Consider the following 16304-nt stretch of genomic DNA (forward strand, 5'->3'; position numbering starts at 1 on the left):
TTTCAGAAACCCTCTCCTAAAGCTGCAAATGGCGGAAAAATTAAATGCAAAATCAAAATGAAGCTACATTGACCTGTTACCTTCCTAGAGCAACTCTGATACTTATTAATGCATCCTGATTAGATGACCTTTAACAGGATAATGCAAAGAAGGTCATTTTAATGATTATTTTGTCTACAATTTAAATAATTATGCATTCTACTAATAGCTCCAACTATAATTAGGTTTGCCAACTGCATTACATTACACATGCCTGACTTCAGCTCCTGAAGACCTTGCCATATTCCAGAAAACTTCAGCTTGACCGGCCGTGCTGGCTCTGCCTCCCGCGACCGTCATGAAAACCAGCAGAGTTTAATGCTGGAATGGGCAGGTTTGGGCTGGCCGCCCTCTCCAGAGCCGCTCGCCGCTTTTGACTTCGGGATGCTGGGGAGAGACCGCAACCTGAGAGCACGTTAACGCCAAAGCGAGGGTGAAGCTGAGACCCGCCGCAGGAACGCACGCCCAGGCAGCCCAGCCCAGCGGCGCAGGCAGCGCGCGCAGCCCTCATCACCAGCGCTTCCAAGCTCGGCGCGGCACGCGCGCCGACCGAGTTAGAGAAGCAAACGGTAGCAAGGCCATTGCCCTCAGCTAGCCAGCACTGTGCGACAGACACCCTGTCCTCAGCAATGCCGCCGCCCGAAACAGAGACCCGCTGTCGCTTCTTCAGCCATCAAAAAAAATAAAATATCCTGCCGTGGCTTAAGAGCAATCTGGCATGAAAGCAGCCCCGGTGTCTTCAGTAGCAGCATTTACAGCTACAGCGTCATTCTCTATTGCAAGAAGCAATTAATTTTTTTTGACTTAGAGGCCCTATCATTGCTGTATAATTAGCCCTCCTCTCCTTAGATGAAGATTCCCATTTGGTAGGCTTTGCAAGGTTAAACACACACCCGCCCTCTCTCCTCAAGGAGGTTCAAACACAACCAGATCAAACAGAAAACTGCTCCAAAGTAGGACTAGTCAACGGTAACGGAAAGAGACTTTGACATTTCACTGCTCTCCAGTTATTCGGTTATGCTCCGACAAGTGTAAAACGTCAGCCTCCCCCCAGGGTTATCTGCTGGATACATGCACAAGGCACCATCCCAGAAAGCACTCAAGCACATCCTTAACTTTAAACAGACGAGCTTTATTTAAGTAACTAGTATTACTCAGGTGTTTAAAATTAAGCATCCATATATACCACAAGCACTTTACAGGATGCAAAATGGTTCTCTCCTTGATTCTCAAGTAACTATGAAGTACTACAAGACACAGAGATCAAGGAGCAAAGTTAGAAAATGTTTTTCTTTCCATGTATTTTTTTTCCCCGGGCTCCATGACTGGCATACTAGAACAGAGCGGCTCTGGGGATGAAAACCAGCAGCCAGCTGGCGTTAAAAGCTCCAGCCCAGGCTGGGATCTGGCTGGAACTGCAGCTTCGCTCCTTGGCAGCCCCAGCCAGAGCAGCCTCTTCCAGCCGCCGCTCTGCTCTGCCCCTGCAGACGCCGAGCCCGGGGATGCCATCTCACCGCACGAATCTCTTCCCTCTCCAGCTCAGCAAAGTCACGTGGCCCACTGTAATGACGAACACACTGCAGGGTTTAAACAAATGCAATAAATGAAACTCATTCTTTCTGCAGGATTTCATTGGATATTAATATCCGTGAAAGGAAAGACAGTTACCAGATTGCTGCACTGGCTGACAAAATGCATAGCTATAATGGTTACAACCTAGATGCTACCAGCGTTTGACATAATTATAGGTCGCTCTGGATTCATGCCGCAGCTATTAACAAGAGAGCAGAGGAAAACTCGAGCTTTGCACCAGCGCAGAATGAAGCCCCTGTCCTCGGCTCAGTCCCGAAGTAGACAGGACATTGCTGTTCGGCGAAGTAGTTTTCCGCCTCCTGATTCAAAGCTCCTTAAGGATTGTATCGCTGTAAGAAGCTTGACAGCCAGTGCAGGAGGGACGAAGTTTGCCGTGCACGCACCCCCCAGTGACAGTTGTGCAGGGGCACAAACCAGAGGGTCTCCCAGAGGGCTTTGCCAAATGACAAAAAATTCTGGCTACAAAAGGGCCATTTTTGCTCCCTGCTTTAAGCCCCAAGCATCTGCATTCCCCTCCTCGTTTTCAGAAATGATATATTAAAGATTCATTAACACCAACTGGGCAGCTTTCACCTGTCTGCTCCATGAACCACAGCGGCAGCTCCCACCCAGCCACACCAGCAAGCAATAGACTATTCGATCAAGGCATCGAGTGGCGCCTCTTAAAAGGTGACAACAGAGATTTAATTTGGACCTTTCCCTTCTCAGGCAGAGGCTGCCCACAGTAACCTACAGCCGGCCGGAGAGCCGCAGGGCGGGAGGAGGGACGCGTGGGGAGACCTGCTGGTCCGGGGCCAAGGGGCCGCGCTCGGGGAGAGGGACCCGGCTGCCCCAGGGCTCCTCGCTCACCCCTTGGACAGGGCTGGTGGGGAGAAAAAGAAGAGCGTTGCATCCACCTTTGGCCAAAACTCTGCACAGGAACAGGCGAAGCATCTCCCCGCTACCCGCCCTGCCTGCTGCGCGCTGCTATCCAGATGATGAGGACGGATAAGAAAGCGGCGCCTGAGCAAAGCTCCGGAGGTGGCATCTGGATCACAGCCGTCCCTGCTCTCCCGCTGCCAGCCTCATTTTCCTTCAGCAAGGTTAAGTGGCTCCAGCGTTTCCATCTCCCTCTGCCCTCATCGCCTTCACTGGCACTGTCCTGCCGGTTTTGCACCACACCGGGGAGGGTTTCCAGCTCTGCCGCCCGAGAGGCACCCGCAGCGCCCCAGAGCACCCACCCAGCCGCTCCCGGGGCTGCCGCAGCAGCAACGGGCCACTCGCAGCTGTGGGGCCAGCAGCCCCCTCGCCCGCTGCCATCACCCGCTCCGGGTGCCCGCAGCCATCAGCGCCCACCCGCCCAGCCAGGGTCGGGACCGTGGGGGCTCTGCTCAGACAGCAGCTCCTTCTCTGGTTACGTTGCACCTAAAGCAGCCTTATAAGTAAGATTTCACATCTGCATGCACAAATATCTAAATACATATCTAAACATATATATTTTTGGTTATATGACATATACCTCTTGTAGCCTGAATCAGGTCTGCAGGGTGCTAGACCCTCAAGCGGGTCTTGCTGCCATTTTCTTTACACATTTTAGATGACAGACAATAGAGAAGAGAAAGCGTGAGTGTCAGAATTAAATCCACATGGCCAGAAGGAATCTCACAGTGTGTCATTACTTAGCAGCAAAGGTCGTTGTAAAACCTCCAGCACCGCCGGCTGCAGGAGGGAGGGAGCCGGACACGCGCCTCGCTGCCCGGCGGGCACAGGGCAGGCCGTGCTGGTGGCAGGGGCTCTGCCACGTTACCCCCACCCGGAGCGCTGGCACTGTGCAGAGGGACCCGGACACACGCATGCAAGCTCCTTGCTTGGCCAAAGTCAACTCTAAGGGAAGGGCAGACCTCCCCTCCCCACGCCTTCTCCAGTTCTCCTGGCCCTGTTACAGCAGGCGCCCGCTGCAGAGGAGCAGCAGCAGGGACAGTGAGTGAAACTGCCCAGAAAAAACAGAGGCATGAAGGCAAGCGGTGCAAAGCTGTTGCTTCCCTCTCCCACAACTCTACCCCCTTGAGTGACCCGCTCCGGACAAGCGCACTGGGACAAATGCCGTGCGGGCACACTGCGTGTGCACACGTGCACGCTCACACGCAGACCTTAGCACCGCTCCCCTGCACGGATCCTGACTGTGCCCCTTTGGCACAGGCCCACAGCGTCCAGAGATGGAGGCAGAGGGATGCTTTTATCCCTGTCAAGCCTCGTCCCAGGAGCAGAGCGATGGAGCCTTGTCCTTGATTGCCTCTGCCTCGCTCCCTGCAAGCAACGCACCGAGCAGGCAGCAGCTCCTGCCCACGACTCCGCTGCAAGACCCTGCTTGCTCCAGGCACAGCAAAGACGCCGGGGGCTTGTGTCCTGCGGCCCGACACCGGTGCCACCCTGCCACCCTCCCCTCGGGTTTGCTGTACCCCAGAGAAAGAGCCATGGGTGCTGCAGCTGCTGCCGCGGAGGCTGCACAGCACGGAGCCGCAAACACCCGTCTGCCACGGTTCAGGCGGAGGGTACGGCCGTCACCCGGGGCCGGGAACAAACCCCGCCGGCTGCCCTGGGGTCAGGCAGGACCCCAGCAGCCTCTCCTGACCTTCAGGTTCATAAAGATGTGTTATGGACTAACAGTCTGCAGGACCAGAGTATTTGTGGATGCATTAGTATCTCTCGGGTTGGCATCTCTACTGCATCTCCTCTTCCCCTCCGCTAACTGATTTTTAAGGTTCAATAGCCACCAATGCACCGCAATTAGCAGTAGCCCCTATGGAGAAGAAAGCCCTCAGTGAGGAAAGTGATAGTCATATGCAAAGTGCCTGGGGCGGCGGTTAAAAAAACCCACATAATATCTTGACTAATTGTCTGGCGGGAAGTGGAAATAAAACCGGGCTTAGCGATCTGCACACAGGCCCAAGTCTGAAAGCAGCCTGTTTCGGGGGTGCTCCTGCAGCACCCCCAGCAACCACATTGGCAGCACACGGGAGCCGGATCCAGGCTGCCGCGGCACCCACCTGGGCGAGCTGGAAGACGCCTATCAGGGCACCTCAGCCTGTGGGAAACAGCCAAAAGCTTCATTATCAGCTCGTTACAATTAACACTCTGCCAGGCATCCTCTCCGGAGGAGGAGGAGGAGGGTGGCCAGGTAGGCTTCAGCAGGCTGGCGGCACTGTGCTGTGCGGCTGGGGGGCTGCAAGCACACGTGTCCCGAGAAATCCGACATCAGGGGCTCTGGGTGGAAACAGGGTTTTGCACAGACGGGTCCCTCGATCAGCCACAGACCAAGCTGGGCACTGGGATAAAGTCAGCGTTTTGCTAGAGCCAGAGCAGTGACCAGCTTCAAGGGCAGTTCTGGGGACGTGGGGGGTGGCAGGTACCATCCCACCCCGTCCCCCTGCCCGGGGTCCCCGGCAGCGCTGCGGTGGAGCTGCCCAGCGGTTCTTTGGGACCAAAGCCCAGGCAGATTTCTCAGATCCAACCCAGAGATGCCCCAAACCCAGCACACTCATACAGGAGGAGAAACCAGACGAAAGGGGAAGCCAGCAAGCTGGCCCTCCGGTTTGCCTGGAACAGAAAGGCAGTTTTGGCGAAGGACCCCGACCACCGTGACCCACACCCAGCCCTGTCCCCCCACGGCCTCCCCTTGCAGCATCTCCCCGAGGGGCACAGGCAGCCCCTGCCCACAACTCCCTGCCCACCGCTACACCCGAAAGGGGCTGACCCCCCCGCTCTGCCCCTTCCCCGCGAGCCGCACCCCCTCCCCAAAAGCTCCCACTTATCACAATCAGGGCACGCAGCCCAGTTTCGGGCAGGGCGACTGACAACGTGTGTTTAGCCTCCACCTTCAGCTGCCTGTTACACCGCCTGCTCCCACTGCTTCTATTTTTAAGGGTAAGAGTTGTGGTGCACTGTCATTTCCCCAATTTGATCTCTTTCCTCCTAGCAGTTCCCCAAATTAGCCAGTTTCCACGGTAAAACACAAAAACTGCCAGACAGACCTGAAAGGCGCTGGCAGAACCGCGCCGAGGAGCCTAAGCCAGCTCCGCTCCGCGGCTCCAGCTCTCCCACTCGCCCTGAACGCCTGGGGATTCACCAGGAAATTAAGTCCTTGTGAAAATAAGGATGGGGACTTAGTCAGCGGGCATCTGGGTGGTTTTCTCCGTTTTTAAAGACCAGCAATGCTGTTTTCCAAAAGTCACACCTAAACTGGTATTTCCCAGTAATTTTGTTGTCATTGATGCTGCTGCCTGGGCAGTTCTGTGTTTTCTGGGGAAGTCGGAGCAAACACAGCAACACTGTCCACACAAATCACAAGCAAGCACGAAATGTGCCTGCGGGCTTTTTTTTTCCCTTGAGAAGACCAAACATATAGATTGGTTTAATTAAACCTGCAAGATGATACGAAACGGTGCCCACTTTTAGCAAGAAGCCCCCGGGGTGAGGAGCAGCGATGCTGCAGGCAAGTGGCCGAGAGCCCTGACCCCAGGTAACGCCGAACAACCGCGGAGCAACGCGGGACCGACACGTGGGTCAGCGATGCCTTCGAAAAAAGTCACGAGCTGAGGAGGAACAAGGACAGGCACGTTCCCCGGGGCTGACTCCAGTCTAGCCACAGGGTAGGCATCAGTTAAACGACAGCCGATTCCTTCAGGTATTTCACTCGTGACAAAAGGAATTGATCAAGACATTGAACCAAGCCCAGCCAGAAGAGAGTCGTCTTCGGCTCAGGACATGCTGGCCACAGTCTTCCACTGGAAGATTAAACCAGCTTTTTAGCACTGAGTGCTTCGTGCATGTTAATTAACCCCAAAACTAAAACCTCAGTTAGGTGGCACAGCCTGGAAACGTCACTTCACCAATGGGGAAACTGAGGCTGCGACTCAAGGGACAAAAGGGAGACAGGGTGAGGCTGCAGACTCAGCCCCAAGCTGAAACATCTCTGCATTCCCGTATGTTCTCCCTGCTCTGCCGAGAGCACGTTATTGGATGATTTGAAAGTGTTTTAAGTGTCTCAAAAATATCTGAGAGCCCACACAACTACTCACAACAATGAGTAAGAGATGCCCGTGACATAACAGCACAGAAGCGTCATCAGCTAAGAAAGCTGGAGGAACAACATCTCTAAATTGCTGTGAAACAGAGCGATCCACAAAACCCCGCGCTGTGCCTTCACTCGAGGCGTTGGAGCTGGTACTTACATCCGAGGCGGGGCCTTTATCAGCTCCGGGACAGGAGAAGGTGACGAATTCATGGCACCGCTTGTGCACGACGAAGCAGCAAACTGCAAAGAGAAGACAGCGACAGTGTCAGGGGTATGTTAAGGGATTGGCAATGCACGAGCCCAGAGCTTAGAAAATACCGAGCTGTTATACCTGATTTATGGGAAGACTTTATTTTTCTGTAAGTAAACCTGTGGCAGATTTTTAAACCTTATTGAATATCGTCAGCTGGACCCAGTAAAACTAAGCAGAAGCAAACTGTTGAGCAAACGTCAAAGGAGGGCTGGGAGCCCTTATGTTCGCTTTGCGCTCACTGTCACTCGTGGCACACGCTTTGAGGTCACCGCCGGGTATAAAACGAGGGAGAATCTGGCGTTCGCGGGTATCTGAGCTGAAAAGTGCATGTGTCCAAAAATGGAAGGTTGTACCCACGGGAACAGGCGGGCAATTCTCCTCCCACAGCTCCGCTTTTCTTCAGCAACTCCACAGCCTCCATTTGCCAGACCAGAAGACACGACCGTCCTCCTCTCCTCACGCACGGCATGTCGATGACAAAGTCACCCTTCTGGGAGCAGCGCAGGAAAATTCATCCCAACATGCCATCACCCAGACTTTCAAGCATAATATCCAGAGCTAAATCCACATCCCTTAAAGCACCGAACCCTTACAGCACACGCTAATCCAAAGCTGCCGGCAGTACTTTTGCAGTCAAAGCGCCGTACTTAAAGGCTGGTTTTCCCCTTAAAAGCCAAATAAGCACCTTACTTTCAGCAATAGACCTTAAAAAGGCCACTCGGCGCTGCAGATAAGTTCAGCTGACGGCCCAGGTCCTTCTCTGAGGGTCTCAGCCCACCCCACCCTGCAGCTGGAGGGGACACTACTGCTTTGGGAGGCTGGGATGCCCCGGGGCTGGGGAGCACAGGCACCACCTCGCACCCCACGTCACCTCCTCCTGGCTGCCAGCCCCCCAGGGCCAACTGTGCCCGTCCCCGCATCCGCGCCCCATCCCCGCATCCGTGCCGCGCCCCGTCCCCGCATCCGTGCCCCATCCCCGCATCCGCGCCGTGCTCCGTCCCCGCATCTGCGCCCCATCCCGAGAGTTGGGACCTGAGCTCCAAGGCAGCACCGCGCAGGAAGGGAGCCCGTGCAGGAACGGAGCAAAGGGAACAAGTGCTGATTTCGTGAACAGAGCAAAACTGGGCAAAGGCTGTGCTTTGTCCGGGGGAAACCTGGCACCAAACTCAGCTCTGTCTCAGGGGCCTCTCGTTTGCCACGTCCTTTTCCCGCGAGCCGCAGTTACGCTAAATGAAAGAGCAACTGGAAGATGAGATGCAGTCTACCGGGGTTCAGAGAAACTGAGCACATAAAACAAATTGAGCAGTGCAAAAATGAAGCAGGTTTCAGTGGCATCGATATCGGGCTTTTCCTAAGGAACAAGGAAAAGGCAAGTGACGTTTGCCATTATGCTCACCATCCCCTTATTGTGCCCTGCCACGTCCAGCTTTAAACTCGTTTTCCTTTTCACATTTTTCATTACGAAAACAACAAACCCAGCAGGTTTAAGAGGCACAACAGCTGCCAAGAACTCTCTCCTCGCAGGACCTCTCATGTACTTTTCTGAGTCTAACAAATAAATATTTTCTTGAAAATGCTGTTCACCGTTTCTGTCATTTGTGTACAGGGGCAGAAGCACCTGGGAAGCAGGAGGGAAGAAATTAGAAGTCTATTAGCAAAGATTCGTCCTGACATGTGTGTACAAACTCAATAAGGCTGTGCGACACGCTGGAGCGCAGGCGCTGTCGGGAGGTTGTGCGCTGATGCCAACATCCAGGCTGCGGTGAGAGGTTCCCAGCGGAGCCGGAAGGATTTCGGTTCAACAGAAGGAACAAGATTGCTACTAGGCTGAACTGCCTAATGCCGTTCCTCCATGCCAGACATAAAAAGGCTGTTGGATGCAAACCTGACTCTGAAGAGTAGGTAAAAGAAAGAAAAGCAGGTCCTTTGGTGCTTCCTGAGCTCCTATGAAGCTTTTGCACTTCGGGACAGCAATACTTGTTCCTCCTTGGGGAAAATAACCTTCCTGCCTTTGGGGTGACAGAAGCTGGAGAAGGCAAAAAGCAGGAGCTGTCTGTGCTGGTCTTCCCACAGTGATGGCTCACCCACGAGCGACACTGGGTTGCAGGAGACCGCCTGCTTCTGCTTCACGCGGCGTTAACCGGGTGCTGGCGGCAGCTGCCCTCCCACCCCTCGCCTGGCACCGAGCATCCCGCCGGCTCTGCCCGTGCCGGAGCCTTCCTCCGGCTGGATGCGTCCAGGGAGGCCACCGCAGGCGGGACAGGCTCTGCTCCACAGGGCTTTGGAGAACGAAGCCATCGCCAATCTCTTCCGAAGGACGTGACAACCGACCAACCTGCCTCTTCCACCACTGCAACCTGCCCGGCATTACAACAGGTTTCCTTGCCGCACCCTTCCCGTCTCCTAACCGCCCCTTCCGTCTCCCAACGGACCCACATAACGCGGCACGCTGCCTGTTTGCCGAGCTGATCCCCACGGCAGCTCCGCCGAAAGCCCTTCCGAACGCGGGGCAGCCCTGCCAGCAGCTCGTCCGGCCGAGCACGCCCCACATAAGCAGCGCTGGGTGCGACAACAAATTTCCTGCGGTTCAGGAGCAGGCAGAGGAAAGCAGCCTCCCCAAACACTGCTACCAGCACATGGAGCGCTCGAGGTATGATGGGGATTAAAAAAGGTTCGTTTCTGTCCCTTGTAATAGCGGCTTCACCACCTTGGCTATTTCTCCGTGTGCTCACTGCTTTACCTTCCGCACGCGCCTCCCCTGAACACGGCAAGGGCAGGCTCTTGGTTTGCCTTTACTCTATGGGAAGTCGGAAATCTGACCGATCTATTTTTGCTCTCGCAGAAAGCCGCGGTGCTTCGCTTTCAAAAGCTCCTGGATCCCCTCTGCGCCAGGCAGACCGGAGCAGGGCCCCGCTCTGCCAGCGCAGCAACGGGGATGCACCGCGCCCCGAGTCTGCATTGCATAGACAGGAGATGCAGCACATCAGAGCTGTGGGTTTCAAGTGCATTTGATTTAAAAATAAAAAAAAATAAAAAAGAAAAAAACCCAACCAAACCAAAAAAAAAACCCCAAAAAACCCCAAAATCAAAGTCTTAAGTTCTGCTGCGCATGAGAGGAATCCGCAGCGGCTTTCGATACTCTGCTCATTACACATTTAATTTGACAGGCAGAACTCGGGCGATAAGGAGAAACAAAGAGGGAATCTGGCGAAGGAAGGGAAAGGAGAGCACGGAGCCAAGCGGCCGATCCTCACAGACGTGCGAGAGGTTGACTGGAGCAAGCGAAGCGCACGCGTGTGCGCACACCAACCCCGGGCGAGCTGCTCGCTCATGCCTCTCCAAAGACACTATGAAAGCAGAACACATTCATTTTACATTTTCACTTGCCTAAGCAGAAGAGGGGAAATTCCCACTTCTCGCGGCAAGAGAGACTAGAAAGAAAGCCAATGTCTGAGAAGCTCAAAACCATCCCAGATTTTTATTGCAGCCTCTCCCCCTCATTCTTTTAAGGTTTCACCAAAGAGTTTAGTTATTAAAGATGGCATTAAATATATACACACAGGTAACCTTTCCTGCCCTTTGAGCAGGGACCTAAAGAATACACTAGAAATGCAGCGTTTTCTCTTCGAGTGGCAAAATAATTGCCGTGTATTCAAAACATTCATACTGCAGTTCAATTAAGCAAATGATATCCGAGTCACTGCAAGTCATCTTTGTGGCAATGGAATATTTATCAAGAACAGCAGGTTCTCCAGCAGTCAGTGGTAATACTGGTTGTAAGGACAATCCGTTGGACAACGGCGAAGCGTTAACACTTCCCTATGCATCCAAAGCAAACAAGAGGCTCTGCTGATTGCAGCGGTGCGGGCTCTGCGTCCCACACCTCGAAGGAAGCTCTGCAAGCCTTGGAAAGAGCCACTCAAACATTTCACGCATGCTTAGGTGAATAGTCAATCCGTGCAAAAAAAGGTCGAATAGAATTAATCGGGTACAGGAGCTTACGCCAGTAATCCTGCCTCAACTCCTAATCATGCATCCCACCCAACAGATGCGAGAAGATTTGACAGATCGTTCCTCCCGTGACTAATCCGGCGCATCACGCTGGGAAGAGATTGCTCGCTTTCCACCCTGCCGAGCAGGAGCCGGGCTCCGGCTCTCCAGCAGCGCCGCACTGGGACAGGCAAGGGGGCAGCTGCGGCAGGTCTGCTGGGGCGAGCGCTGCCGTGCCGCTCCTCGTTTCATCACACGTCAGCGTTCTAAGCCTGTATCTCTGTCAGTTTAGAAACTGCGGTACAAGCAGCAGCTTTCCCAGGTTGCTAATTAGACAGTTAATTTGTAAATCTTATTATATGGGTAATAAAGTTATCAAATCCCACTGGTGAGCTACAAATGCCCTGAGTCATTTATATACGACAAAAATGAAACATGACCCTTTACCATTTGTTATTGCATAATGCAAGAACGTTTCCTGGCCCTAAATTCTTCTTTAGAGCTACCTCCACCGCAGGCACCCGGGGGAAGCGAAGGAAGGATACAAAGCCCAGCAAAAGACAAGAGGCAGAGCCCCAGAGCTCAGTGACTCCCCACAGGCTTACGAGACTTACTGGAACACACGTTTTGAACAGCAGCCCCAGCACAGTTCCTCAGATCTGGGGAGACTTGCACCAAAGCGTCAGGGTAAGATCACGCACCCCCGTTCCCTGTGATCCTGGTGCGGTTTTGGGAAGAAAGGTCTCCCAGAAGGTTGGTTTTCAGAGCTGAGAAACCACAACAGCAACAGGGCACCAGGGTATTTTCAAACCCTAGGAACTAGCTTGACCTCAAAGGATGAAAAGAGAGGAAAATGCTAATGGTGTGGCTTCAAAAAAATATATATACACACACTTAAAGGCTTACAGCTCAAAAATCCTCAAGAAAAACCACAAAGCAGTTTCCCAAACTGATCACAGAACCTGCCAACTAGAAAAACCTCACCAAAACGCATTCCAAGAGCACGAACGCTGCAGAGCACGTGTCCGGCTGCACCTCCCGCATGGGAAGGGCCCCCCTGGGGAAGCGAGGGCTGCTAGTGCAGCTCAGCGGTGGGCAGAACATCCCTCAGCTCGGGGCTGCGGACAGCCGGCCAAGGCGGGCGGCCGAACACAGGGCGACAGGCCAGCAAATTCAAGCTTTACTCAACAGCATGTGGTCAGGAGCAGTCATACGTTTGCGTGTTTTGGAACAACGCTGCAAATTATTGCAGCAGACAGAAGCCCCCGGTACGTCCACGGCGATGGCAGGAGGGACAAATCCAGCACTTGACTGCACCGCACGGAAATACTGCTGCAAGAAGCCGGGTAGAAGACCTCGCCGATAACCAGAGTGCAGCTAGAGACGAGCAGGCGCTTCCAGCGTCGTGAAGCAGCTCTGGGAGCAGCCAGGCAGGTTTTAGGGTACATCACCTCGACGTGGGGCAGAGCTGATGGGAACAGCCAGCTCCCAAAGCTGTGCGCCCGGAGAGCTGCACAGGGCTCTGGCACGCCAAGTTATCAGCTGAGGGCTGCTTAAAGCGCAGGCACCCGCCGCAAACATCCGAGTGAGTAAGGCACCGGGAAGAGCCACTAATAAGGTATTTCCTTGCAGCCACCACAGCTTGTCACTGCAGTGTAGCCAGTCCTGCGGGAACAGAGAGCCCCCTCGTCCCTCCGGCTGTGCCCAGTAAAAGCAGCAAAGAGCTCTTTCTCAGAGGGGACAAGGAGAGACGTTGCAGTGTGACAGGACCAGCATTCACGCCCCTCAAGGCTCGCCGGGACAGGCTGGGCAGCCGGCAGCCCTGGGCATGGGGAGGCACCCGCCACCCCGTGCTCCTGGGGGCTGCGGAAGGAGCGCGGTCCCCCCTCTTCCTGCCCACGGGAACAGCCCCAGCCCACGATGCAGAAGCCCACCCGTGCAAGGGGCTCCCACGGGCAATCGCCCGGGGCTCTGCTCTTCTCCCAGGCAGCAGCCCCGGGAAGGCGCAGGAGCAGACTTCCCCCACGCCGACGCAGGTATCGCTGCCTTTGTCTCACCGGGTTTGTCTACCCCGAAGACAGAGCTTGTTTGCCCTGCATCGCCTGCACGTGCACCTTCCCTCTCCTTCCGAGTATTTTCTTTTCTTCTGTTTCCAAAATGTAAACAAATGCAAAAGAGTTTCCCCACCATATGCACCACAGCTCACCTCACATGCTCCGTCTCCATTCAGATGCTTTCCCAAAAGCAGACAGTTGGGCAGTTTGCCCAAAGATACAACAATGCGGAAAGATTTGTGCTTAGAATACAAAATCCTTCCCAGTCCAGTGGCTTCTGCCCAGGAAAAGCCCTTTATCAAAGCTTCAAGCTCCTTACACCGCTGTCAGGCTACCTGGGGAGCCAGTGCAATGTGAGTCCAGGTGTTCCCAGGAATATGAAAGCCGAAAAAAGCCTCAGGGTTAGCGTTTTATTTGCAAACAACTCCAAATGCCTGACATTGCTGAGTCCGTCCTGGACAGCAGCAGCAGACCCAAGTGCTGGAGCTGCATCTCTGCCCGTGCTGTTACTGCCGGGACACACGTTTGTCCGACGCAGCGGCCAGTCCTGCTCCGAGTGGGTATTTTGGGGCCCCGTTTCTTCAGCATACCTTGACCTTGCCCTGGATCAGATTTTTGGGATGCTAGAAGCACGCTTCAGAGGGGAAAACTGCCTTGCCCCGCACCATGGATCCACCCCATGCAAGGGGCTGGATGACTGCGAAGGGTCACAGATGCTGGAGGGGAAGCCGTGGCGGCGTGCCACCGAAGCACCACATCTCCACACAGCCCAGAAAAGCCAGGAGAGCCCCAAAGCTGCCTCCAAGCTGCAGCAACCCCGACACAAGCTCTTGGCCACTGGCACGGGGCCCTGGCCCCAGCCCACAGCTGAGGGCTTAAAAACGCCGGGAGAGCACAAACCTGCGATGTACCTGGCAAGCAGAGCAAGGTCGGCTCGAGATGATAAATCATCTCCTGGCCCCTGCACGCTATCGGCTGGGAGCCGGCCACATGAGATCTGATTAGCCTCATCTCCCACATGAAACGTCGTTAGCTGGCAGGAAGGTATCCAGCCCTCCTCAAAAACCCAGACGCTGTGACAAATGCCTTCCTGCAGGAATGAACCCTGCCTAGCAACTCCATGCTGCGCAAAGCAGCGCTGCCTTTTATTTGATCTCCATTTGTTGCTCTAATCTCATTGCATGAACTCCTTGTCCCCATGTTCCGAAGAAGGGGCTCATCAATTTTCCCCGAGTCCTTCATGAAATGAATAATTCAGGGAAGTCACCTCTAATGCCTCCCACCGAGTACATCTCTTCCCAGAATACACATTCCCGCTGCAGGGAAGCCCTTTGTCCACCTCCGCCTGGCAAGGGAGAGGTCTGGAGGCACCGAGAACGGCCTCCGATACGGTACGTCAAAGAAGGCGGACAGATGGAGAGTTAACGGAGCCAGAGGAAGGATCAAGCAAGACTCATCTAAGAATCAAACCCAGGGAGGAGTTAAAACCTCCCCAGAGAGCTGACGGAGCTGTGCTTTAGCAGATGGTTCTAATATCATGAAGCTCGAAGATTATTTCGAGCGTATCTCAGTGCGTAGCTGCTGCCTTACAACCTGTGGAAATTCTCATTTGGATAACATTTCCACTTCCTAAATAACAAGAGATTCAGGAAACAGCTTGGAATTTGGATTATCAAAGCTGGAGAAAACAAAATAAGCAAAAAAAAAAAATATTTTTAAAGGAGCTTTGTGTAGATCCACCTACGCTGGGCAAACCCTCGGGGTCAGATGCATTAGCCCGGCTGTGCCCTGATGATGTACTGAAACGCACCACAGCCAGCAGTTGCCCACAGTTTTCCATTCCCACGTTAAAAAATAAGACCTGCTACATCAAAGTCAGTGAGGCATGGTAATCATAAAATAAGGGGAAAGGCTTCCAGGAGGGGAAGTCCTGAATCTCTGACAGCACTCTGCAGCTTTTAATGACTTACAGCACATGGAGAGAAGCTGAGCTAAAATTTGTGCTATTTGGATTTAATCCCCAGCTTTGGTTAAAAGCTTTCTGGAGTTCTCACAACACAACAAATATCCTCAGCTCCTCATCAGGCGTCAGCAGTTTTCCCCTTGTCAGCTCGAGACACACAGCACGAATGACTGTGCTCTGGGATTTTTGGACTGCAGTTCTCCCGTACAGAAACCTACCGGGAAAAGCTCCGGGGACTGGGATGACGGGGCGTTTGCGGCAGGTCCAGGCTGACGCGCTGGTTCTGCGTGCGTTAGTTCGCTCGTTGGACCTGAGGACGAAGCAAGAGTCGCAAAACCCCTGCCCTTACTCATTAGGTCCGTGCCTGCCTCCACCACGGCACGGCAACCCCGAGGAACGACGAGCAGCTCGCATCCCTTGGAAGACACTGGGGTTGTGCCCGTTCGCTGGGGCGTGCAGCCCCGGCAAGGAGACCCGGACGGCAGCGTCCCGGAGTCGGGACGAGCAGGAAGGGTCACGGCGGGGAGAGAGGCCCCAGGGGAGCAGGGGCCGAGGGAGAGCGGGAGACGCCGCTGATTCCGGCAAAAGATAGAGAGGGGTGCAGGGGGGAAGGAGTGCAAGGCAGCATTTCTGTACGGTTTGGGTGTCTTGCAGAAAAAGAGAGCTGCTTTTCTCAGGGAAAGGACGGGGGGGGGGGGGGGAGAAAAAGAGCGAGCCAGACAGCAGGCTTCTCTTCTGCGAGCTCCCACCAGCCTTATTTCTCCAGAAGACTGTGATTGCCCAAACAGCTACAAAGATTGTTCAATCCCCGAAAGCGGTTCTTATTCAGAGCAGTTAATTCTGCGCTAATGGTACAAAGAAACCTTCATTACAGACTCGAAGGGGCCCAGCCTTACAGAAAGCTGTCATTCGGTGCCAGGGAGATAAAACTGCATTTCCTGGTATTTCTGAAGGAAAAGCAGCAGGATATAATTTTTTAAAGCTCTACAATCTTCCAGCCATTACAAAAACAATTGGCACTGTCCGTTCTGCCCTCCGGCAGATCCCGTCAGCAGTTCCCGAAGCAGGGACCACGCAAGGCCCGACACGAGAGGCAGGACTTCAACCCACCGTTCCCCATCCCAGGCTGGCTTCTGGGAAGGGATGGAGCGTGGACACAAACACGCGCAGGATCAGGGCCTGCCACGGCCTCCACGAGCTGCCCCCGACCGAGCAGCCCCTTGGCCGATGCCGCTTCCCCTTTCACAGGGAGAGGAGGATGCTCTGGCTCCTCCCGGCCCCCCAAGGCCCTTGCCCAGCACCGCGGGAGGACTGAGCCTTCCCGGCGAGGAGCTCAGCGACGAGGATTACGTGCCTGAA

General features: G+C 54.3%; 1 protein-coding gene across 2 annotated transcripts in view; it reads right to left on the minus strand.

Annotated features, from left to right (window-relative positions):
- Window positions 1-16304, minus strand: part of PRKCB (protein kinase C beta) — a 133271-nt gene that overhangs the window by 73635 nt on the left and 43332 nt on the right. For both annotated transcript variants that reach the window (XM_059826663.1, XM_059826662.1), the window contains exon 3: window positions 6843-6925. In XM_059826663.1, coding sequence (XP_059682646.1) covers window positions 6843-6925 — 83 coding nt within the window. The remainder of the gene's footprint in view (window positions 1-6842; window positions 6926-16304) is intronic.

The sequence above is a fragment of the Gavia stellata genome, chromosome 18 (assembly GCF_030936135.1).
Source record: "Gavia stellata isolate bGavSte3 chromosome 18, bGavSte3.hap2, whole genome shotgun sequence".
NCBI lineage: Eukaryota > Metazoa > Chordata > Aves > Gaviiformes > Gaviidae > Gavia > Gavia stellata.